We start from the raw sequence: 25,292 nt of genomic DNA, 5'->3' as shown, positions 1-25,292 counted from the left end.
CATTATTTGGTTCTGAAGTATTACCTGTCCCATTTACCATGCAGTATGCCAAAGTACATTATGGAAAAGTCCTTGGTTTGGAAAATCAGAGGTTCTTATGATCTTCGTTTATCTTCAGAAACTTCAGAACTCCCTGGCACAATCTGTTTCAATTGGGCTTGATGACATGGAAATATTTAGTCATGCCATCACTGCATGAGTTTTTTTCCTTAGACTGTAGTTGAAATGGTTACTTCTATACTATTAGGTCTGCAAAAGTGCCCTGTTACTATTGCAATTTTTTTTTTTTTAATATGCTAAAAGGGGGAAGCAATGACACTTCCTATGGCTTACAGCTAGTATTTATTAATGTATTAAAATCTGTTTATTATGCACTCTTAAACCTAGTTCAGTCTAAGCATTATTTCAGTCTTAATTTGGCAAAGTCGAGAACTGTTGGCTAAAGTTTTCACTATAGAATGTTCCTCACAGAGATATATATTTTTCCTTCAGTAGCTCTGCATTAGGAAAAGGCACAATGTTGTGCTTTTAGATCAAGGCTTCCTGCTCCTTTTTTATATATATTATAATACATAGAGTACATATTATCTATATTTTTATTATTATTGTTATTGTTGTTACTGTTACATAAACTTTCTGACTTCATTATATGTTCTTTTGCCTCAAATGCAGTGATGGACAGAATACTTTTCTGACATGAATAGTCTCAGACAAATTATAGAAGCCTAAAACATACTCAGCTCTTAAGGCTGATTTTCAGTTTGAGGTTAATTCCAAAGACATACAGAAAACTTGATATTCAGATTTTAGGAAAAAGGAAGACAAAAAGAATCCAGTTATATATCCATCTGCTTTAAGTACCATTATTGAAATAAATTATGCACATTCTTGTATCCTTGTTTGCATCCAAGGACACAACAATGTGCATAATTTATTACAATAAAGGATCTCTGGTTGAGACAGAAGAATACTTTGACAGAGTGATTGAAAGGAATGGTGAATTCTGGGCCAGGAGGGGCTGCAGTCTTTGAGATGGACTTGGATACACCGATTAGATTTCCAGTGGGGCCCAGTGGTAGAACAAGAGGTAACAGGCAGATGCCCAAACACAAGTTTTGTCCGAACATAAGAAAGCATTTCTTTGCTCTGAGGGTGTTCAGACCCCAGAGCAGGTTGCCCAGAGAGGCTGTGCAGTCTTCATTCTTGGAGACATTCAAAACCCAGGTGGATGTGACCATGCATAACCCACCCCAGCTGGTCCTGATGGGACAAGGATTTGGGCAACTTTACAATCTGTGCTCCTGGAGGGCAATTTCAAAGAGGCTCAACACAGGATATGGACCAAGGCAGACAAGAGGGGGATTTTACTGTGGGCTTGAGGAGGGAATTGGCTGTGTGTCAGGAAAGGCTGGGTGCTCTCCAATGGGAGGGATGGATGCTGATGCCTCAGAGCTCTGGATTAGGAAACATGGGACAAATGAGGGGCAGGTCTGGGTAGAGAGCTGGAATCTGAGCTTGTCTGTGGCCAGCTGTAGGCACACAGTTTGTGGTAATTGGGAGTGGGGCTGCTGCCCAGTCTCGTCCCCAGTGGGCACAGCTGTGAAAAGCAGGTGAGCAGCATTGACAGCCATGAGCCATGGAGTGCCCAGGTGCACTGACCAACACCAAAGGGAACAGAGGGCACACAGGTGCAATGCATGAACATGAGGGTTCATGGGCTAAAGAACAAGAAGGGCAGATGCTTGCAGCTTTCTAAAGTTATAGGGTATTGCTCTGTATGGGCAGACACCTGAGGCCTTCTGATGTGGTGTTACTCTGTAAGGGTTGAAGCTCTGTGTGTTGTGGCACTCTATCTCCACTGTGGTGTATGCTGTGATAGCCAGGTAGGTAGAACAAGTAGCCACCTTGCTATACCCGTTTCATCCAACTTGGATTTTAGCTTGAATAAAGTTCTGTGAATGTGCTTTGTTTGAACCATCCTCAGGGTCACTTCACCATGGCTTTTTCAAGGAGGCTGTCCACAGTATCTGTTACCTGGCCCTGTAGACTTTTGCTTGATCTGGTTTTGCTTTGTGTTTACTGCTGAAAGCATAGTAGTCCTTGTCCGTTATAAATTAGTGAAGTGCTCTGCCTTAAACTTTAATAGCAATAAAAACCAAGAAAAATTAAAAATATTTTAGAGAACAGAGTGCTTTAACTGCAGCTTGCTAGCCAAAAATTACCCCTTTAGAAAGCTTCTGCCATGGAGACATCTGGCTCTATAACAGTACACATAATTCTGGTCCACTTTGCAGCAGAGCTGAACTGTGACTGGCTATTGCAGTAAGGTGTTCCAGTTCCTTTCTTGCTTCCACAATGAGCATGCTGCATTGTGTCCGCCCACTGCCTGAGCCAGGGTGGGCCTTTGCCAAAAAACAAGGATGTTTCAGCAAGGAGGTTTTTAAAATATTTAATGTTATGTCACGAGAATATAAAAGTTTTTGGCATTTCTTTGAGTGATGGTTATCTAACTAACTGTGTTTAAGTTGATGTTAGCTCAAGATAGTAAACAACAACGAAGAGTCTGGAAAGGATTAGTTTCCTGCTGAAATACAAATTCACATATGTGTTGCTTTCAGTTCCATATTTACTGCAGGGATAAAGTAGAACCGAGTGAAGAGTTCTTTTTCATAGACTATATTGTATAAAAGTAATTGCTCTGATAAGCACTTATTTCATACAAAAAACCCCAGTGGCCCAGAAGAGTCTTAATTCTCCCTGCACAGACATGATAGTTGGAATAAGGGACATGACAAACACATGATTAAAACACAGTAATAGAAAAGACCACTGAGGTCTTTTCCCTGACTCTGCATTCCAGGGGAGTCTGTATGTGTCTGGCTGAACACTTGATAATACACAGCCTTTCTTTATACAAGTAACTAACCCTTTGCTTTTCCCTATCTGTAGTGTGTTATATCAATTTCAAGCAAATGCATCGTTAGCAACAAAAGTAATTAGGCCTGTAAGTCTTGTTTGTACCAGTTTATAAAGAGATGTGAAGGTTGAGGTCAGAGAAGGTGCCATACTGGACTGCATTTATCCAGTGTACAGTTTCCAGTAATGTTTGGTGTGAAGTAAATACACAATAATCTGTGTTTTATTTTGGAATACATTTTCTTGAGAATTTTTGTTTAGAAAGATTTTCACAAGATGTGTATCTCCTGCTGTTTGACTGAAGTTTAAAGGACCCACAAGCCTCTGCCCTTGGGGTGCCCACAGGGGCAGCCTTAACCCACTGAATACAGGAGGCAAGTCAGTCCTTGTGCTTGAGGCTGTGCTTTGGCCAATCACCAAACCATCTTCTGTGAAGGATAAGTGGTATCAAGCAGTACTTGCTATAGTGTAAACAGAGCCAGAAGCTCAAGTGGATAAATAACACTGACAGCAAACAGCGCTAAGCAGAGCTGGTGGCCATCTAAAGGCTGATGGGTTTCAGGAGGCATCAAGGACTGATGTTGGAAGCAATCTCCCTCCCCTGCAGGCTGAGCAGAGCCACATGCTCCTGCTTTGCTGCAAGGTGGAGCTCTTCAGCCTGGTTTGATAACTGATTAGGTGGTATTAAGTGAACAAATCAGGTATGTAGGAAGGACCACAAACACTTCTACTTGAAGAAAGGACTGTGTGTCCATGCTTAAATTTGTTAGGAAGTAGCATGTCTCAGATGGCTGGGAAGACTTACTCTGGTGAAGTGATGCCTGCTGATTTTATCACCCTCTTGTATCTGCAAACTGTGCTCAGCATGACCTTCCTGCCTGGGCTGATGAAGTTGATAAACTCGGTGTGCCACCTGGTACTGAATGCAAGCCCTTGAATCTTCCTTGGCATTGAAGGAAGAGAAGTGTCACAGTGCTTTGAGGGTATCAGGAGATCACTGATGTTGTGATGATCTCTTCAGCTGCAGGGGGCAAAAGGGTGTCTCTCTCAGCTGAACAGCTGCTCTTTAGATGACCTGATCATTCTGGGACCTGTTCAGGGGGAACACCCATAGAGAGTCCTCAGTTAAAAGCAGGTTTGGAGTGCAGGGAATCTACATTTTCTTCCTTGAATTATGGGGCCCCTGACATTAGCATAGCCATCTCCTTTTCCAGTGGTTCCCCTAAAACTCCCAGATGCACAGGAGGCACTTCTGTGTAGATGTCTGCACTTGAGCTGCTCAAACCTTATGCTGTGTGTGCTCTCTCTGTAGTCAGTGGAGAGAAATGGGCGCTGCTGAAGTTGGCAACTGCTCAACTGAGAACAAAACTAATTTAGAAAATCAGTGCTCTCTAATGGTGCTGACCAGGAATTTCTTGGGATGGATGTTGTGGAGACTGGAGCTGTAACTTCCATGTCTCCTCTCTCCTGTTATGCTGTGAAATACAGCAGCTCTGAGGGTTCCACCACTCCAGGAGAGAGGCCATAAAGGGTGATACCAGCGCCCTAGCAGTGTGCTCTTCTCAGAGGGAGGCTCTCTATTAGTACCAGAGTTCTGAGACACTTGAATATTATAATGTCTGATCATGTAGTTGTCATTAATTTGCCAGTGCCACTTACCATCTGGCCTGTCTTGAGTCATGATCTCTGTGGTGTTCATTCACTGACCATCTCCAGGCAGAAGGAGTAAGCTGTGGTTGCTGATGCCTCGTTGTGCTTTGGAGCACTGTGATGTGCTGTGAGAGGAACCCTGTGAACCAGTTAGTGCTGTGAGCTCCTGGCAGATGTCTGCTCTGTGTCCTGAGATGAGTTTCCACATGGAGTTAGACTCGGGAGTCTGTGCATTTTTGCCTGGTGCCAGGTGAGGAGGCTGCTGGTACGCTTCATTGTAATGAGCAGGGCAGATCTCCACTGTTTTCCTCTAATTGTCTACACGAGTTTTCTATTACCACAACTAAAAGCCTAATGTTTTTTGTAGTGCTTTGTTCAGTAGAGCTTTTCCAGGGTGTCTATCAAGTTTAAGAGCCTTCTTCTCCTAAAAGCCAGTGATACAGTGCTTAAGTGCATTGCTGGGGCTTCCTCTTCACCATACGTTTGTTCCTCAGGCTAGCACTCATCCAATAAGCCTTTCTTATAACTTGCAGAATGTTGCTTTTCCAGGAGGGGTTTTATTCTTCTGGTGTTGCGTGCTCAGCAGATGAGGGTGCTGTGCCCGGGCTTTGTGGCCGGTTCCTGATGGATGGACATCAGTGCTACTGCAACCTAACACCGATCCTAGTGCCGGATCAGGAGGGCCTCCTGCTTTGGTTGTTTCTCTGACTCACAGAAGCAATTCTTGGTCAAGAAAAACTATGATAATCAAGCTATACAAGCACTTGCCAGCTGTGTGGTTAGTCTTTTTTTATTCTGAGAAAAGAATTTTAGATCTCCAGTCTGGGGCTGGCGCTGATAGGAAGTAGAGTGGAACCCCTGGAGTCAGGGGCTGGGACACCACCAAAATGCTGCGTCTTGGGAAAACTGAAATCCTGAACTGTGCAGTGTAACTAGTCAAACTGCTTCCAGTGGACTCAGTTTCCCCACTGACTCTGCAATTGTATTATATTTGTGGCTGCAGTATCAGTTCATTCACAGTAATGCACAGGAGTATCCATATGGGAAAATAGAAATAAAACTCACAGTTGATTTTTTTTCCCATGGCTATATTATGGATTCCTTTATATCTGCTAGGGAGTATGCTTAACACAGCACTCACCCATCCAGCAGGGATGTGATTACCTGGTCTTGTGGGTATTCTCTTGTAGGCTTAGAAGTCCTTCATTTTTCCTGTGTTTATGATGAAATCATGGCTATTTGAATTGTCAGATTGAATGTTCATACTGTGTTTACTCAGGCTGAGAAGTAATCTGAATTTGATCTTCCTCTCTCAACAATCAAACTTTCTGCTAATCATGAAGATTTGGCATTAGATCAGACATTATTAATGCAGATTTTAATGCAATGTTGGCAATACTTGCTACTCTCTAAGTCTCTCTCATTTTTATACATACAAATTGGATATTTTTGTTTATGTGGGGCACACATGTTCCCTCTGATTCCAGTTTCCAAGTGATTTATTATGCATTGGCCTTAATCCTAATTTTTGATCCCTCAGAGTCACATAAAAATCACAACAGTTTGTTTATAATCCTTTGTTTTAATTTGTTATCCACCTCTGTTTGCTCTGACATTAGAAACTTTCATATCCACCTCATGTGCAGGCCTGTGGTATAGATCCTTGGAAATGACCTGAAATTAGGATACCAAAAAAAAAAACAAAAACACCCCAACAAAAAGACCCCAACAACAACAAAAAACCCCACAAACAAAACAAAAAAAAATCACCCAAAATATTTCAAATATTTCCCTCAGTGTATAAAATAAACACCTTGATTTTCTTCCAATATTTTATTCTTTTAGAAAGCTATTGCTGGTTATTTAAATTAATTTAACAAAGAACACTGAAGATTTATTTGCTTCCTTTATTTCTAAGTTCTCTTTGGATCATACTGAAAGGTAGTGTGTTCTGCTGGAACATTTTTTAGGTGCAGTAGTGGCCCCATTTCATCATACAGTTGCATGCATTTGGAACAAAAAACTGCTCTCAGGATTTAACAAGACATTACACTCGCTCTGATGAGCCATGGGGTTTGATATTATTGAAAAAAATATCATATTTCATTTGGGTTTGATATGTCATTTGCACACTGGGAGTGGATATTTGTGGGTAAACAGTTCTGCATTTAAAAGGAAACCAACCAAACTGAAAACCAAACCAAAATAAAAAAGAGGTGAATCACCATTCTACTCTTTTGACAATATTATACAAAAGGTGAGCTGTACTCTGCCACTTACAAAATTACTTTTGCCTTTTTTACCAGTCCCACACTGAATGATACAAGGGAATTTGTTGAAATCTGACGATTCATTCCATATCCTCTGCTGTAGGCAGTGGGAACAGCATTCTGTTGTGTTACTGCCTGATTCTAGGTGCCAGATGTGCAAAGAAATCTAGCCAGACACCTGCCCATGATCCACAATCTCAGGTGTACTCTAGAATTAGGTGCTTAAGCTGGGCTAATATATTTTCTTTTTTTCTTTCTTATATGCCTGTATGTATGTTTTCTTGACATACAATCTGCATGTATGTATGTATTCTTTACATACAGTTTTCTTTGTGTAATACTCTACCATTTCATAACTGCTGGGACTTCATAACTTAAGTCCATTAGATGTGCTTTAGATGGCTGGGTGGCCTGAGAGAGACAAAACACAAAGAACTTCCTCTTTTAATGGCTGAGCATCTGCTGGGAGCTGCCTCTTCCTCCCCCTGGTGACTGGCTTGCAGTAATCATGTGCAGAGCTGTGGTGAAGCTAAGATCTTCACTAAAAGAGATGTTGAAAGGCATTACAGTAATGTAATAATTGATTATAACAGTTCATTGTATCTCTTTTTTGCAAAGAAATCTGTCTTTTGAACTTCATCTCTCAGGTAAGGACCAATGCAGACATAAAAATATTTTTTTGGTGGCAAAAAATACTTCTTCAGTCTGTCTTGTTATTTGTGTGAGTATGCATGTACATGTTTACTCAAAAAGCTTAAATTTTTTAGACGTTAATTGCCTAAAAATTGTGAAGAAAAATAATTTTTACATTAAATGGGGTTGAATAAATGCAATATGGACTGCACTGAAATATTTTAAAAATCAGCACAAGAACAAATAATAATAAAAACAGGAAAACATCCCTACAGTCTGTGAATCAGTCTGGTATAAAATCCTTTGTCTGTGTTGAACAGGACAAAGATCTGAACTTCTTTTCTGCCAGCAGTCTCCTTCCTTTCTGTGCCAACATAACAAGGGAACGGTATGTTGTACAGAGAGAATGTGAGTGGAAAACATCAAACAAAATGTGATAATACCAGGCTATGAGGAGAACACTGAGCACTTCAGACAGCTCAGATGTTCAGAGATATTTTCCCCTGTTTGGCTAGCCAGTCCCTTTGTCTCCCTGTCTCAGCTGTGTGCTGTGGTCCTGTGTCAGCCTTCCTTACTCCCTGAGCTGCTCCTGGTTGTCCAGCACAGCTCCGTATGGAAACTTGCTGGCATTGGCACAAACACAGCACTTGAGACATTTCATGCTGGTGGAACATACCTTTCTTGGCCTGACTTGGCTCTGAATGCTCTGTAGTCCAACCTGGCAGACCCCCCTGGACCTGTGCCCTGCTGCCAGCTTTCCTGCTGGGAAGGGCTTGTCAGGGCTGTCCTCATCCCAGCTCTCTCTCTCATGGTCCCTCTCTCTGTTGCCACAGCTCCAAAGTCGCCATTTTTGGGACACTGGCTTCATTTAGTGATGGAGGTATTGGGAGCACCTCTGCACTGGGGACTCAATGGTACAGCATCAGTGCAGGGTGTTCCTTTTGATCACTTGGGGGGTTGTTTGTACCTTAAATACAGGCCCCTGTGAGATAAGAAGCTGAAGTTGTTGCACCACACTGGATTACATTGATGTAATCATGTTGTCAACTTTCTCACCAAAGATGCTTATTAAAGATAATTAGAATCAGCAAAGTGGAGCAGAGCATAAGGCCAAAGAACTGCAGTTCTGTAATATGTGCTGCAGTTTGATTTTTTTTTTTTTTTGGGAGCATAAAACCCCACCTTGCAGTATTTTGTGGGTGCCACGTTAATGAATAATCAGTGTGGCTGCTGCTGCCAGAACTGACAATACCTACAGAAGCTGGAGACTGTCACAGTGTGTGGGTTGCTGGGGGTCTCGCTGCATTTTTAGGAGGGGGGTAACTGACATTACTACAAGCAAAATAAATTCCTTTTGGAGGTTGCTGAATGGTATGGACTCATTGCAGAGTCACTAGGAGGTTTCCAATAACACGTTAAATGGATTAAGTTTTTCATTGTCTTAAAAAAAAAAATCAGTTTTCAGGCATTAAAACACAGAACAGGGGACTTGGTAAGGAAAGGCAAGTTTAACTAACATAATAAAAATTCTTACCTACCTTTGAGGCTTATTGAGAGTATCCTGTACTTCCCCTCTAGAGACCTGAAGGTGTGGGGGACCTGTTCCCTTGCTCTGGGGAGGATACAGGTGAGAATTCCCTTGTCAAGGTGCTCAGGGCAGTAGGACAGGAGAACCTCACAGGTGGGATGGACTTACTTTCTGCTTCCAGAGTTTCTCCTGTGAAAAAGGAGGTTAAATGCAAAATGAAATGTTTTTCTGGTGACAAGAGAATAAAGATTTATGCTTTAATGGATCAGCATAAGGCACATGTACAAAGCTGCCTCTGTTGGTAGCTCAGATTTCCTGCTTGCACTATTTTTATAGAAAGAAATTACTCTAAAGCATAAATTTACATCTGTATAAAAAATTTAACGTTTCATTATCCAGCTTCATTATTGAAACTCAAACTGTGCTTTAGGGGTTAGACACAGGTGTCCTTACAAAACAAAGTAAAATATGAGTATTATTTTTCTGCAGTGATAAAGTAAGGAATAAAGATATCTGCTCCAGGACTGGCAGTAATTGAGAAGCACATTCCTTTCTCTGGAAAATGTCAATGTACAGGAGACAGCTATGCATAGCGTATATTACTGATTTAAATATTTCATGCTAGTTTGTGGTGGAATGTATGAAAGAACATTGTAAATTAATCTAATATTTCAACAATGTCTTGTGCACATTGTAAGCAAATCCCAGTAATGCTGGCTGCAGATTTCCTTTGACATTTTCTGACACCAATTACATTACCTTTGCTGCTGCATAAGAGAGAAAAACCATTTGTTGACTCTTTGCAGTATAAACCAATAGCAATATTCAGCATTGGAAACAAATCCGTAATTCTGCTAGCAAACTGAAAGGTTACAGTCTTAAAAGTAGGTCCGAAACAGATTTTAACACTTTCTCAAAGTCATTTGACAAAATGTTTTAGGTAAATGTGAAAGAATTTCATAGAAAATCCTTCAGTAGCCTGTAGTAGGTCACCTTTCCCACCAGGCAGCGTACTGAGCTGCCAAGGCTAAGACTAATGAAATAGATTATTATGAAATCCTTCCAGAGATACTGCATGGGTTGTTTGGGCTTTTCAACTACCTATATGCGTCAGTGTAATGAGAACTTGGCAGAGGGCCTGGGCTCTGTGACACCTTCAAGGATGTAATTGGAAAAGCCCTGAGGTTTTGTCTTCCTTGGAAGCAATGCAAAGCAGTGGGAAGGTCAGATCTGCTCATCAGAGCAGAATTTATTCTTCAGCCATTGCATGAGTGCACTTGGGATTTTGTTCCAGAGACCTATGTTTAAAGATGCTTGGAGGCTTACAGATACATAATAGACCCATTTCTTCTGTGAACTTGCTTCAGGTGCTGGAAAGTCCAGTTGCTGGAAAATCCTGCCAGAACTTAATCTGTTTGATGCACTGAAGCTTCTTATCAACCTATTTTGACTGAAGGAGGTGTTAACTGCTCCAAATAGTTAAAATAACTAATTCAATTCTGGGAGCAGCAAAGCTACAGTCCTTGTAAGAGAATTTATGCCACTGTCATGGTCAAAGCCAATTTGGACATGGCTTCTTGGTGCTGTGCATCCATGCATGTGATTTCAAATAATCATGACAATTGAACAGCTAGGCTATTAATTCAGGTGCTTAAGTACATATTTGAGGACATCTGCTTGATTTAAGACATCTGTGAGTTGATTTGAGTCACTATGATTATGAGCTGTGATGTCCTGTCTGCAGATGGAGACTAAAATCTGCCTGTTAGAAAGTGCTGTGAGATGTCTCACCACAGGATATGGCCTCTCTCCTGACTTTCTTTCAGCAGTGAAATACAACATGGTAAATGTTGCCATGAGCTTGGTGGCCTTAACTATTCTTATGGTGTGCACAGAACACAAAGTGACTGTTCATTGTGTGGAATGGAAAGCGAGTAAACAGCTGAAGAGCATTTTGTGCCAACAATGGAGAGTAGCTTGGTGTGCCTTGTAGGTGCCCCCCACTGCTGTGGGAAGCACAAGATCAGGCTCTGTACAGCATCTTGCACTCTTTGCTGTCTCACAGCACGGGGCTGCTGAGGGTCCATAAGGACGTCTGTGGGCATACACGCTCTGTGAGTTTGGGACCACATTCCCCAGGACCAGAGGGACTGGCCTGGCAGTGAACTGCTGTGGCTCTGAACCCCACGTGTTGCTTTCCAGTCTGTCCTTCAGGCTGCAGTGGTCCCAGCCAGCACCTGCCTGGTTCCCTGATGACTCCCGCATGCTGAGCTCCTCAGGTGGCAGGTGCTGCCAACCCCCAGTACTTCTTGTTTTTGTGGCCTGCTGCTCATGGTGGCTTTGGGTGTTCTGCAAACAGCACAAACCCCCCTGGCATGCAGAGCAGCAGGAGTGTTTGGGAAGGGTTAACCCACAAAAACTGAGAAATGGGAGGAGGAGTGGTTGCTTGCCTGTAAGTGCTTCCTTTAATGGGCCTGCATCTGTGTCCTTTCTCCTCATCCACCAGCAGTACTTTCCAGTGTCTGACATCTTGGGAACTGCATGTCTGTGTTCAGCGAGACTTTGCAGAAACCTTCTTGGTTTTGCCCCCTCTGGACAGCCATTCCATGGATGGTCCCCAATGTCTGGTAGCTTCCAACCATCAGCTTCCTGCTTGGCTGCTCTCACCAGCACAGGACAGGCAACTCCTTTTGTCTGTGAGAGGACAAGGAGCAAGCTTAGGGCTTTGTTTGAATTTTTCAATTACTAAATGTCAGGAAAAAAATACGCTTAGTACACTAAAAAAGTGCGCTCGCAGATGCACACTAGATCTAGTTGGTTTTGAAGAATAAAGAAAAATTAGGGACAGTATTTCTTTGGTTGCTAGGATGCCTTTTTATCATTGAATTCAGTGTGCTTTGGGGTTTTTATTTTTATTTAGATGTGTGACTCATTTGCTGTTGTTAGAGTATTGTTACAGTGTATTCTGACAATAAATTTAAGTAAAAGAGACAGTTGGCTAACACTTTGATGGGAAAATTAGGTCTGGAGTGTAGACTGGCCCAGGAGTTCAGTATTTCTTTGAGGGAAAAATAATAAAGAGAATTTGTGATAGAAATTTGGGGTTATTCTTTACTGAAAATGCTATAAGTGGCATTTACTAGGATATTTGTCGCTGAAATTGATTCTGTTTGCACAGAGACGCTTTGCATCTTGTGCAGCTGAGAAAAGCGGCATGAATTCAAGGCAGATATTTTCCTGCTAGCATTACCATCCCGGGTGGGAGCTTTAGCATCGCAGAGGGAAATGAAATACGCGTCTGTCTCTTTGTCCTCTGCTCCTTGGACAAAGGAGTCGCCCCCCGAGTGGCTGTGCAGTGTCCAAGCCCCCTGCGAGCCTCTGGGTTAGCAGCAGTCAGTCTTTGCAGTGTCCTGACGTCATCCCGTGTGTGCATAAGCTCCGCTATTGTCTCACGGCGAGCGGGGCTGGCGATTGCAGTATCTGCTGGCTGATACCCCTCCTGCCCGCCGCTATCACCGAAGGACAACGGCCTGCCCTTAGCACTCGGATTTAAAACACAGCCTCCTGCTTTTTGCTTCCTGTAGAAGGACCTTCCTTCCCTGCGGTTGCAAGGAAAAGCTGTCTGCGGTGTGGAGCGGAGCAGAGGAGGAGAGAGCAGAATCTGGCAGCTTGGATAGCCTGGACTGCATTGTCTGGCTTCATGACCCCTGCTGTGTAGCAGTCTCATCCCCTCTCTCATACGCTCCCTCTGTCTTCCACTCTTTTTTCTTCTTTCCTTTTTAAAATAGCAGCATCTGGGGCGAGCCATGTTTGGCACTGAATCGTCATGTAAGTAAACGCATCCCATTTACATCCTTTTTCTGTGAGAACAGGGCTTGTTTTATCCTTGCTGTACCCGCCACGCTGCATTCTCTTTGCCGTAGGTTGTTGGCTAAAGCTGTGGTCCTTGCCTGCTTATGGAGGGATGGAAGATGCTGGAGGGGAAGCATCTACCTCCTAACTGTGGGTGCATCCTTGATGCAAGCAGCAAGGCAGCGTAGGGCTGTCAGTGCTGCTGAATTCAGGCCACTGAAGATTGGGGGGAAAAGGCAGTTTTGTTTGGATGTGGCAGTTGATAAGATCGCATCTGTCAGTGATCAGGAGTTGCAGACACTCTTCTAATGAATGCACTGCTCAGATGGTGCATTTGGGGACTGAGAATGCTGCAGTATTAGATGGGTGAGAGCTGGGGGAAAGTGATTTAACCATCAGGAAAAAACTGCTATTTCATGTCTATCTCATTTACTTCATTTTTATCTCTGGGAGAAAAAAGGCTTCTCTGCAATTCCCCCCCCTCCTCCTTGTGACTGCAGAATCCACAATTAAATTAGGTGGAATTCTAAATATGAGGTGAAAAATGCAAAAGAAAAGGATCATTTATTTTTTTCTTCCTCATCTTTGTGCTGGAAAATCTTAACCGAGGCAGTCTGCTGTATAATAGCAGTGCAGATGCATGTCATTGAAAGCAAGCCAATTTTGCTTCGATGGGAACAACAATTACCTACCTGGCAAATCTGGCTGCAGAGGAAGGCTGGGGGTTTATACATAAATAATGTTGCTGGTGACAGTGTGGCTGTGTGGGGACCAGTCTGATCCAGTGATTATCAGATGACTGAAAAACAGAAAACAGTTGGTTCATGCTGTATTTTGTGCACCAAACAGTACTGGGTGTTGAAAACACATCTCATTTGGATATGAAGGGATGGCTTTTTTAGAGCATTGTCACATCCAGCATGGTGTAATGTCTCCACACTTCTGGGCTGGGACCTGTTCTGTGGCTTGTCTCTTCCTAGGAAGTGATAAGAACATTGGGATGCCTCGTAATTATGCCTTCCTGGCTGTCAAACCCCTTGCTCCCAAAGGGTTAATTGTTCCTGTGACCAGGCTCTGGCAGCTCCCCCCTCCTCTGCCACAACACCCAGTCAAGGTCAGGCAGCATAAAAACAAAATTTGCCTTTAGATTTCTTTTGTTTAGGGATGCATTTTTCATGTGCAGTTGTAAACATGTCTGCAGCGCTGGGTCATCAGAGCATGAACAGAGATGCCAAATGTTGTAGCTGCATCTGTTTCACCCTGACAGATCTGTGAGCCCCAGTGTCTGTGTCCGTGGGCTCTACTTCTGCAAAATGCACATGAACAAGCTTTGAGATAAAATCTGTGCCCCACCTGCCCTCTAGCAGAAAGCCATAGGATGCACTTGTTCATTTTCATGGTCCTTTCTTGGTTTACAAGGTGCATTGGCTAAAGTCACAGGGGTTGTGCACCAGCAGCTGTGGCTGCTTTTGTTTCCATGGTTCCCACAATTTAGAAAAGGGCAATGGAAGCTTCCATATCAGCCACTATCTGTTTCCCAGAAGGGTCTAGAAACATTTCTTGCTTTTAAAAATGGGATAAACAGAACATGGCTTGTTGCCGTGGATTTGAGCAGAGGCTAGGTCAGTCTCTGCCTGAACTCCCTGGCCAGATGAAGAGGAGGGCAGTGTGGTGGCCAACTCCCCTGAACTCTGCTCAGGCCTGAACCTGAGCCCAAGAGTTCCTGTTGAGGCTGGACAGGGCTGTCCCTTTGCCTGCTGCTGCCAGGTGCTGGCAGGCAGGAGGAGAGCAGGGTCACTGGTGCTGCCCCCCTCACCTGCCTGGGCGGGTCAGTGCTCGCAGAATCAGCCCTACTCTTGCTGCTGCTGGGGGAACAGTGGCTTTGCTTTCAAAGAAAGAAGCTTGTATCAAAATTACTTCAGTCAAAATGCTAAGAGGTTTTTTGTCTTCCCTCTCCTCCTGTCCTCTTCATAGTTCCAGGCTGTCAAATGATAACAGTGCTACTAATTGTTAATGTTTCTGTCTGGCTAGAGCATCAAATAAGACAAAAAAGAGTCAGCAATATTTGGACATTGGAAATATGTCAGAAGCCATTGCTGCTGCTGCTGTCCAAAAAGCATGAAATGAGCAGATTACAGGTTTTTTAATCCTGCTGTTTACCCTTAGTATTTAGGATTTCATTTCTCTCTGCTTTGATTAAAAAGCCTAGAAGAATGATCAGAAGCAAATACTGCTTCAGAACCTTTAGTCTCACTCAGTATCAAAATATTTTAAATGTCAAACCAACTCTCCTTTGGCAATCCTGTTTGTTTCTTTTTGCTTTTAGCAGCAGTTAAAAGGGCAGTAAAAGATAGTCTGAGAGTCTTTGTAGGAACAGGCATCTGCTTATCACCTCCTGGATGCAGGGAAAGACAAACAGCTGCTGACAACAGCCCATAAAGGGGGATAAGGCAGCAGGCGATGCACAAACAGCTGCTGACACTCGCAGTATATGACGAGCAAGGATAGAGTGTGCAAAGCAAAAACCCAGGAAGTGTCTGTGCAAGGGCACTGTGGGAGGGTAGGGTAGCTGCCATGGGGTCGTGGTCAGTATTTTCCATTGGTCATATGTTCTTTCTATAATCCCCACAGGAAAAATGTGGCAGAGAGGCTTCATCTTCAGATGCACTGCCAGGGAGGTGTGGGGGGCTCTCTGCATGGGGGGCAGCTTTTCATCCCATCCCACCACTCCTGCTGACCTGAAAGATTTGTCTGCTCACCATAATCATTTCACATTCTGTAGGAGGTAATCTGGTTTGATAAAAAATTGAGAATTAAGTATTTTTTAGGTTGAAATGGTGTTGTAGGGCTGCACCAAAGCAGAGAAGTGGTGGACCTCTGAACAAGTGATGAGGTGGTCCCCACAAGTAGAACAAGCACCCTCATCTCAGGGAGAAGAGCCCAGCAGAAATAAGCAGCAAGCATCCCTTGTCTAACTAGGAATACTGGCAGCTGCAGGCCTCCAGGAGAGACAACAGAGGCACAAATTAAACTGAACTGTGAGAGCAGCCAGAGTCAGTGAGGCTTACCAGTGCTGGGAGAGGTCAGGGGAATGCAGCTCCATCACATCTGACTGGGTATTGGTTAGGAATGGGACAGGATGCAGTTTAGAGCCTGTGAAACAACTGGGGAGGCTCAGAGAGCCATTTCATGCATGTCTGAGAATATGCACCCTGTGTGCTTCAGCTACCCAGAGGAACTCAGTAGGAAGCTGCAAGGAAGAGATTCACACACATATGCCCATGGAGCTTGCCCCAGTGCTGTTACAGGGGCCCAGATCTGTGCTGTCAAAGTCCCAGGTGATGTTCTCAGTACTGCTGCATCTCTTCATGCCAGGCCTTGTAACCTAGCAGCAGTACTGCACTGCACTGTGGGGGTTATGGGGGGTTGTCTGGGAAATGCTCTTCCAGCCTGGGCTGTTTGGGAGACACTCATGGTGGTCCCTGTCTGGTAGATCAGTAACTGCACTCTGGAAAGCAGAAGGACTCTGAAACAAAGGAGAGCTGACCAAAGAGCCAGAGAAACACAAAACCAAAGGGAAAGTGGAGCTTTCCTCTGCTGCAAGGTTAATGCTAGAAGGCTCTCTATGGGGAGGCTGAGGACTGCTGTGGGGAATGAGAAACCTTGTTCACTTAAATGTGCCAGGAAAAGCCTCTGTGCTTGTGCTAGGCTCACTGTACTGGCTTCTGCTCTGTCTGTTCAGGAACTGCTTTTGTTCCCAGGCACTTTTTTCCCCAAACTTTCTTCTTGCCAAGATGCAACAAATGGGAAAGGTTACACCAAGATAAGTGATTTATGGCATCAGAGAAGTAGTCTTATAAACTTGTGCACAACAGCAGCAGCCAGCAGTAGATAAATGGAAGATCTTGGCATCAAACATGGAGGTGAAGGACAATCTGATTGGCACTGATTGCCATCCTGGGTGATGTGCCTGCCTCCTCTGTTCCCAGCACTGGTACTCATCCCAGTTGTTGGAGAGCTAACCAAAACCTGACCACTCCTGCAGGTTTTGAGCATGTTGGCTCTGCCAGCTTATTCATGGGGTGGTTGGATGAGCAGCAGCACAGGAAGGGTGGGACATGACTGTTGAAATTCTGGTGGGAGATAGCAGCCTTGGTGAGACTGGGCTCACCTGCAACAGCAGATGACCAAAAAGCTCCTTTTTTGAGCATAAATAGCCCACTGCCATCCTAAAAGGCTGAGAGCAGTAAGTACAGCCACAATTCCTCAATGATGTTACACTGGTTTCTCAGGCAACAGTATGCCAAAGAGAGGTTACAGAAAGTACCAGAAGTTGTAAATTTAAACCAATATATGTAGCTGCTGAGGTTCCTGTTGTTCCCTGTAGAGTCAGAGCTGGTGAAAATATTGCAGAACCAGGTCAAAGAGAGGCTTAGCTACACCACTGTCAAATGCCAGAATAAACCTGGGTTATGAAAGGGATTGAGGTTACAGGAGCTCTAATAACTTGACAAATTCATCAGTGAAACTCCAAGATACTTGGTGAGAAAATGTAGTCTCACATCCCACGTACAGTGGATTTTGAGGATTGACTGTGTGCTAGTATTCTTACTTTCTAAATGAATGTTTTTTTAAAAATACAAACCTGAGATAAGAGAGGGTTCTCTAACTCCTTTAGGTGTTATATAATACCTTGTTAAGTGCCTGACATGTGGTCTCCAAAAGGCTTGACTGCATGCTCAGGAGGACAGGGGCTTGAATCTCAGTCCTCCTACTCAAGCAGCACCACTGGCAATTTGAACTCACTGTGCTGAGCTGTTCACAAACAGGCAGCTGTTGTGAGAGTTTAAGTGCACCTTGCCCTTTCTTTCTCCAAAAACAAAAAGTGGGCTGAGACATCTCACAGGCTGGATATGACTCATTAATTTGATAGTCTTAGGTGGTTTGTCTCTTGCAGCCCTGGATCACCTTTCCTGTCTCTCTGGTTTAGAAGTTGCAAGGTTCTGATGTAAAGTTATGAATACAGTGATGGTCTCCCAGGCAGCTGTGTCCACACAGCTTCTGCAATGGGGAAGAAATCTGAAGGTACATGAAGGGAACATTACAGGCTTTTCTTCAGCTTGTCAAATTTTTTGGTCCTCACCATTAGCTAAAAGCATGACCTATAATTAGTGGAGGAGTCTGTGAATGACCAAAGATGACAAAAGATCTTTCAGATTTAAAACAAAAATCATAGAATAGTTTGGATTTGAAGGGACCAGCACCCTCCTCAGAGCAGCACCAATCTCCTAGTTAGAGCCAGTGATAGATAAAGCTCAATCAATCTGCATATTTGCAGAATGGTGTGAGATCAAAACAAGCTTCAGCTTTGACCAGTGTAATTTACAGAACCAGAAATAGGGAAAGATCTTTATGACCAAGGACGCCTGAAAGATTATTAGAGTCCCTTTGGGCTGTGTGACCCAGATAGGAATTGCAGTACATGCAGTGAAGACTCTGTCATATTATTTGAGCTGGGCTAAAGCAGTAGTGTTTCATGTAGTTTGGGGATAATTAATGGTATGCCTAGCAAAAAGAATTATTCACAGAAGAATCTAAGCCATCTTTTTTTTCATCTGAGCTAAAATGCCCTGCTTGATCCCTGAAGCACCTGTCTGCTTCAGGGAAGCAAGAAAAGGTCTGTGAAGTGCTGTGAGAAAAGCATGTGGAATAGAGAGGGACAGAGTATTCCAGATTCTCTAGATTAATGGATTTCTTTCCCTTTTGGTGAAAATCACTTTGTTGTAACATCACCATTTAGACCCTTTCATATGAAGGTCACTGTGTATAATATAAAATTAACGTATCTTAAAAATGACAATATGTTCCCTATTGAAAAGGATAAGATGCTATATTAACCAAATAAGCTGGACAGCTACAGAAGGAAACTTGCTACCCACAATCTGGTGGAGCTCAGTGAAAAATTGTCTGACTTTGGTGTGTTTGGTCAAGGTGAAACTCTGAGAGATCAATTTAAGATGCCTAGAAGCTGGGAGTGGAACACAAGCCATATTCTGCCTAGACCAGAAATGTGCCGTTGCTTCACAGAATTAGATGGAAAGTATTTTAGAACTTCTTAGGGCTCTCAAAAAATTCATTTGGAAATGGTATCTTGGAGATGATGTGATCAGTACAGGAGAAAGGAAATTCTTGTGAAACTACATGGCAGTGATATAAAATTAAAGTATGATATTTCTGACCTCCTTTGAGAAATAGAGTGGGTGGGAAGGTCTTCCTCCATGCATGCTTTGAGAGAGGTGCTGAGCAGACCCTTAAAATGTGCTAGATCATGTTTCAGCCTAGAGCGGGAGCCTAAGGTGAAAATGACACTAAGTCAGTGAGCTTGTCAGAGAAAATATATAGCTATACTGGGGGCTTTCCACATTTGTATAGCCCTTAGGTAGCTCTTTTAAAGGTTTGATTGAGTAGGGAAGAAGGATGAGAGAGGGTAAGAAGGAACCCTGGAAGAAAGTGCCTTGTTCTCAAAATGTCTGTAGCCTAGAAAGCCAAGAGGAGGTTTTGAAGATGGTCAATGGAAAGATTATCCATCCCCTTTACCTCTCCTGTTTACCATGCCACTCATTAGCCCGGTGATTTTGCAATTTGCAGTGATGATATGAGTTCATGTATGTCATCACTTGAGCAAATGCCAGCTTTCCTGTTACCACTAGGAGCTAGTCTTGGAAAGCTGTTGTGCATTTGGATTTCCTGCAGCACTCTCTTGAGTGTGGAAGTACCCATATGATAGTACATGAAGAAGTTTTAAAAAGGATATAGTCTTGATGTTGATGAGTTGTGATTGTGCAAGTGCAGCAAAAGGAAAATGTACTCAATTACATATTTTAAAAGTTCCTGGATGGGAGTAGGAAAAGGAGACCGATATTTTTTTTCACTTCATGTGCTAGCTGCATTTTTACCATGAAGTAAGGGATTCTATGATGAGGACACCACTAGAAAGCAAGTTCTGAGAGGAAGGGCATCTATTACAACTCCAGGGAGGTCAGAAAATTGCAGCAGACTCCACTTGCAAGACCTCTGCTATAAGAGAAGGAAAAACTGCTGTTAGAAGATACCATCCCAGGCAGAACCTCAATTATATAAATCACTGGCTTGCAGATATCTAACAAGAGTCACATTGATTCTGAACTGACTTAGCACAATAAAAATAGTGCTGGTCACAAAAGAAAAAAAGCATCCTGATAAGAAATACTGAAAGATGCTAAAAAGATACATTTAGCATTTACTGAAAGAGCTGAATGTGGAAAATATTGGCACCACTAACCTTTTTTCCTGTCAGCTGCACTCATTACTGTCATTAGTAAGGGATCTAGGACTGTTGCAGTGGCAACAGTAAATTGTGCCACTGTATTTTCATCGGGGTAGGTAATCATGAGTCATTCAAACCATCTGCTAATAAAACACTCTCAGACTGCTTAGGTTATCAGAGAGAATACAGTAGCTGAGAAATGTCAAATTAGCTGGCAAGGAAGCAAGGCAAATTTTGTGTGAAGATCCCATGTGCTTGTCATCCACAGAGACATGAGGCCAGGCAGTCCGTCTGTTTTATAGGCTGTGGGTGGACACAAAGGTCTGCTAAGGGTTAAGTGAGCTGGAGAAAGCATTCCTCTGACTCTGGAACATGTATCAGCCTGGCTATTCTCTGCATCCTCTGCTGCTTGCATGGCCTGCAGTGATAACTCCAGATAAGCTGTACAGAGCAAAGAGGGTGATAATCAGGCTGCCTGTGTGATTGGATGGAGAAGAGCTCCAAATGATGGAAGTGAGCAGACAGATAAAAAGCAGCAAGATCTGAACTGTAAGCATCACAGTCAGGAGTGGAAGTTCGTCTAGGAATCCACCCAAGTGTGAGAGGCCTGACGCACAAACCTCGCACAGGAGGATAGTGTCCTTGGTCACAGGACAGAAGAGCAGCTCTGGGCCAGTACAAACAGGAGCAGATTCTTCTGCTGACCTGCTGGAGATGTCTCTCTGAGACTTTAGAATGTTCCAATAGCACAAGGAGATAGCAGTGGGATGAAGGATTTCTCAAGTGTATTAAATAAGACATACTACATCACCTTCACTTGCAGTTACCACATCCTAGTGGGACTAGGGTGTGTTTTCCCAGCCCATAGGGATACAGCAGCTAGGATAGCAAAGAGATTAAGTGGCCTGCTCAGGATAAAGCACTAGTGGTCTGTCCCCACAGAGAATGGGCATTCAAAGGCCTTTGCAGAGGGCCTTTTCTAAACTTACCTTTATAGGTGTGAATATTTTCGCAGCTGGGGTTCTTGCTGTGTTAGGTTACACGTGCACAACTGCTGTGGGCATTGTGCATCACAGTGACCGTCTGGATGCAGAGACACATTCATTTGGTTGCTCTGGGGCATTGCATGTATGCTAATGGCTTAGAGTCTCTGTGGGGTTTGGCTGCCTGTCAGAGAGGAATGAAGCTGTAGATTTCAAACCAGTGCTCTGTACTGCAGCAGTTTGGTGAACTACGTGCCTGGCATTTAGTTAGATTCTGTCTTGTTTGTGCATCTATAGTGACATTCAATTAATTCTTCCATAAAATACAGATAAATATTCACACAGAATTATACAAAGAGACAAAAAAAGGGGCTTATTTTTGAACTTGCCATCCTTAATAGTATCCCCTTAAACAGAGAGGCTCCCCTGAGGGAACAAAGCAATATGACTCTCTAATGTGGAACGTCAGTGCAGCGCTGTCACTGTCGGATGAGGCGCTGCAGGCAGCAGCTGCTGTCTGCAGGCTGGCAGCAAATATGGGTGTCTGCATTTTCAGCTATTCTCCCCTAGGCCACGGCTTTGTATGTGCTCCTGATTTGGTTTGGTTTACAAGGGAAGAAAGAAGCATCTTTATGTCATTGAACAATGTAACTGTGGACAAAGGAGTTAAAAGGAATCTGCCAGTTTTTGTTTATGTATGTAATATGTGTGTGTACATTTATTTATCTATTTATTTACTTCTTTTACTTTGACAGCTGTTGTTAGTTAAAGCTACAACTGCCTTGTTTTTAACAGACTAGTTTAGCGAAATTAAAGCATTTTTTTTTCCCAGTGAAGGAAAGCCTGAAGCTGTCTCACTATATAGCATATCATTGCTGATGAGAAGCTATAGTCTTCCTGCTTCTTGCCAGGGAGTTCAGTACCCTGGCAGGCAGTAAGTCTTGTTATCCTTGTATATCAGTATGCCAAAAGTTTACATTAATAGAAAAGTGGACTCTCCTTTCATCTCCAGAAGCACTTCAGACATACTGACACAACAGGGGTGGAGGTGTCTCAGAGATGCCATGGGGAGCCTGTGCAGCTGACTTAGGTGTTTGCTGCCTGATGTACAAGGCAGGGAAGATCATACTGCCAAGCTGGCTTTCGGAAACTGGAATTTCATCTCTGAAGATCATCTGCTGGATATAGCAAATTGCTTTCTAGGGATTTTGGTTGGTTGTTTTTTGATCGGTTTTTTCTTTTTTAATTGGCTAAAATCTGGCCATTAGTCCTGTCATTATTTCTGAAGTTCAGTCTGAAAATACCTTTCAAAGGAAAAGATGCACAGCTATTTCAGCAGTTAAATTCTAAAACTGAATCACAGTTTTCTGGCTGTCCTTTTGCTTTCTAACATCCAAACTCACAGAAATAGTCCAATTAAATAATTTTGAAGAAGAAAATGAGAACATCCAGTCAAATAATAACTAAAGTTATCAGTGATTATAGCCAGAATGAAATCTAATAAAAATAAACTTTTTAACAGTAATCTAAGACTAATATTAATCTATAAGCGATTGATGAATGAGATAATCATGATAGGACAAGGACATGACAGGTGCATTCTTTGTCCCTTTGTATTCAGAACTGGTGAGGCCACACCTGGTGTCCTCTGTTCAGTTCTGGTCCCCTCAAAAAAAGACTTTCAGGTGCTGGAGCTTGTCCAGAGAAGGGCAGTGAAACTGGTGGAAAGTTGGGAGCAAAAGTCATGTAAGGAGCAACTGAGGGAGCTGGGGTTGTTTAGCCTGGAGCAAGGAGGCTTAGGGGAGACCTTATCCCTCTACAACTGCCTGAAAGGAGGCTGTTGTTAGTGGAGGTTGGCTTCTTCTCCAAGGCAACCAGTGACAGGATAAGAGAAAATGGTCTCAAGCCTGGGCCAGGGGAGGTTCAAATTGGACATCAGGGAGAATTTCTTCATGGGAAGCACTGGAATGGGCTGTCCATGGAGATGGTGGAGTCACCATGCCTGAAGGGGTTCAAGAAATGGTTGGACATGGCACTTCATGCCATGGTTAAGTTTATAAGGTAGAAATCAAGTGGACGAAGGTTGGACTCAATGATCATCAAACCTAAACGATTCTGTGAAGAAATATTTTAAATATTATAAAAATGACCTTATTTTCCAACATTTTGTTTGCTTTCACTCTTTGCAAGAAGAATAGAGAGCTGGGTATAAGCAAAAGTAGTGGTAACTTCCTTTGTTCTTCATAAAGTTGCTTTTTCCAGGGCCTTATAAATGAGTCCAAGGTAAAGAACAGCCTTCATGGACTCATGTTTTATCTTTGAAAATTATTTCATACCAGCTAGTAGGACACTAATGTGCAAAAAATGTCCAGAACAGCGGTTGTTGCACTGCAGTTGAGTTTTGTGTGTTGGTCATTTGCAGCTAGTCATCTTTTCTTTGGGGACAGCATATCAAGGTGGGTTTGAGCAATGAGCAAATTGTAGTAAATGGGTATTGAAAATCTTTGTGCTGGGTTCTTAAGAGTTTAGGCTGATTCATGAGATCAATCTTTTCTGTGATTGCTATTCTCAAAACTAGTACATTATCTCTTACAAGGTTTGTCTCGATGTGTTCTTACTTAGCTTTAAATAAAAGTGTGTCTTTTTAAAAGAAGTTTAATTAAAATTGTGTAAAAACCCTACAGATTCTCAATTAGGACTAGACTGAGTTAAAAGGGTGTGTGGGTTTAAGGTTAATTGAAGTAAACTTCCTTAGCTAAAATAAGAAAGTACTTATGAACTACTGTACAAGAATATACATACTGCATCAAAACATGCATACAGGCAGGTCAATTGTCTTGTAGTAATACTAGAGTAAAAATGACAGTGTGTTTTATTGTTTTTGTTTATAACACCTTCCATGAGACTCCTTGTAGTTTTCAGAAATTCAAGATGAAATATCACCTTGTTTCCTGTGCTCTCAGGTTTCTTGACAAGCAGAATGACCTCTGATAAAGGGTTTGAAGTTCACATCTGCCAAAGATGGACTGCAGTTTCTTACCATAACAAATGAATAGCTTTGTTTTCTTTCATCTTGCTGCTGTGCAGTCAGCCCTGTGGTGCTATTTCTGCAGAGATAATCATACATGTATTTGGAGGATGCCAAGAAAACGGGTACTAGGAGCTTAATTGCCCATCCCATGGATAGGGCCATCCTTCCCTTTGGTGCTTACTGGTGGGAAGGCCTGGAGACATCTCTCTTGATCCATAGTGGCAGAGCATCAACAATTCTGAGAACATGAGGTGAGACGGGCTGCCTTTTTGAGGATTTTATCCGTAGTAGTCAGCACTTAAGCCATTGTCCAACGTAGTATAAAAGTAACTCTTTATACTGAACAGCCTACTGTTCATGTACTCTTCAGGAGCTAAATACTAAACTTGAGCTAGTTTTAAAACAGGAGATTCTGACAAGAACAGGAACTGAGCACAAAATACATTTTGCAAGCTGTTGCAAAATCAGTCACAGGTGGCTGATCTAGGGAGACTGAAATAAACGGAAAAGAGTGGTTGGAAAGCTGAAGAAAGAGGTCAGATCATCAGTTTTCTTAAATAACAAGAAAATTGAGGTGTGATGAGCTAGAAGATCTGCAACACAGAAGATCCTGGAATAGTAAATTCTTGAATTGTGGATGATTTGGCAAGTGTAAGAGCTAAAATCCCATATGGCAGATAGATATGTGTGCTGTATATGTGTAAGAGAGGGGGAGTGTAAGTGTATATGTGTAAGAAAGGGAGAGCGAGGGGGGCAGATATGAATAGTTTTGATGGTGGCTTTCTTAATCCCTCCCATCCTTCTTTAAAGAGTGCTGCCATTCCCATGAAGAAACCAAGAGACATCCTTAAAATGTAAAACAGAAATGGTTGAAAATGCTATTTAAGTGATTTTAGTAAACGAGGCCATTTTAGAAATTAAAAACAAGGCATCAGTCTCCCTTTATTCCAGTATCTAGATGAGAAGGTGGGTGGCAGATGATTTACCTTACTAAATGATATCACACTGTTCTTAACTGCCATAGGAACAAGAATTCATCATATCCATAGAGCCCTGCTCCTGCTTGGGGTGGGAAGAGGGGGCAGGGTCTCTAGGACTGGGGTGGTTCTAGAAGCTGCAATGA

General features: G+C 42.8%; 1 protein-coding gene across 2 annotated transcripts in view; it reads left to right on the top strand.

The window, feature by feature from the left end:
* Positions 1-25,292, top strand: part of ST7 (suppression of tumorigenicity 7) — a 136,267-nt gene that overhangs the window by 27,719 nt on the left and 83,256 nt on the right. The window contains exon 1 of one of the 2 annotated variants that reach the window (XM_036400916.1): positions 12,425-12,825. The exons of the other annotated variant lie outside the window; for it this stretch is intronic. Coding sequence (XP_036256809.1) covers positions 12,804-12,825 — 22 coding nt within the window. The 5' untranslated portion in view covers positions 12,425-12,803. Of the gene's footprint in view, positions 1-12,424; positions 12,826-25,292 lie in introns of those variants that run through there. 2 annotated transcript variants of the gene reach the window in all.

Source organism: Molothrus ater, chromosome 5, assembly GCF_012460135.2.
Source record: "Molothrus ater isolate BHLD 08-10-18 breed brown headed cowbird chromosome 5, BPBGC_Mater_1.1, whole genome shotgun sequence".
Taxonomy (NCBI): Eukaryota; Metazoa; Chordata; class Aves; order Passeriformes; family Icteridae; genus Molothrus; species Molothrus ater.
This window is presented reverse-complemented; position numbering and strand designations above follow the sequence as displayed.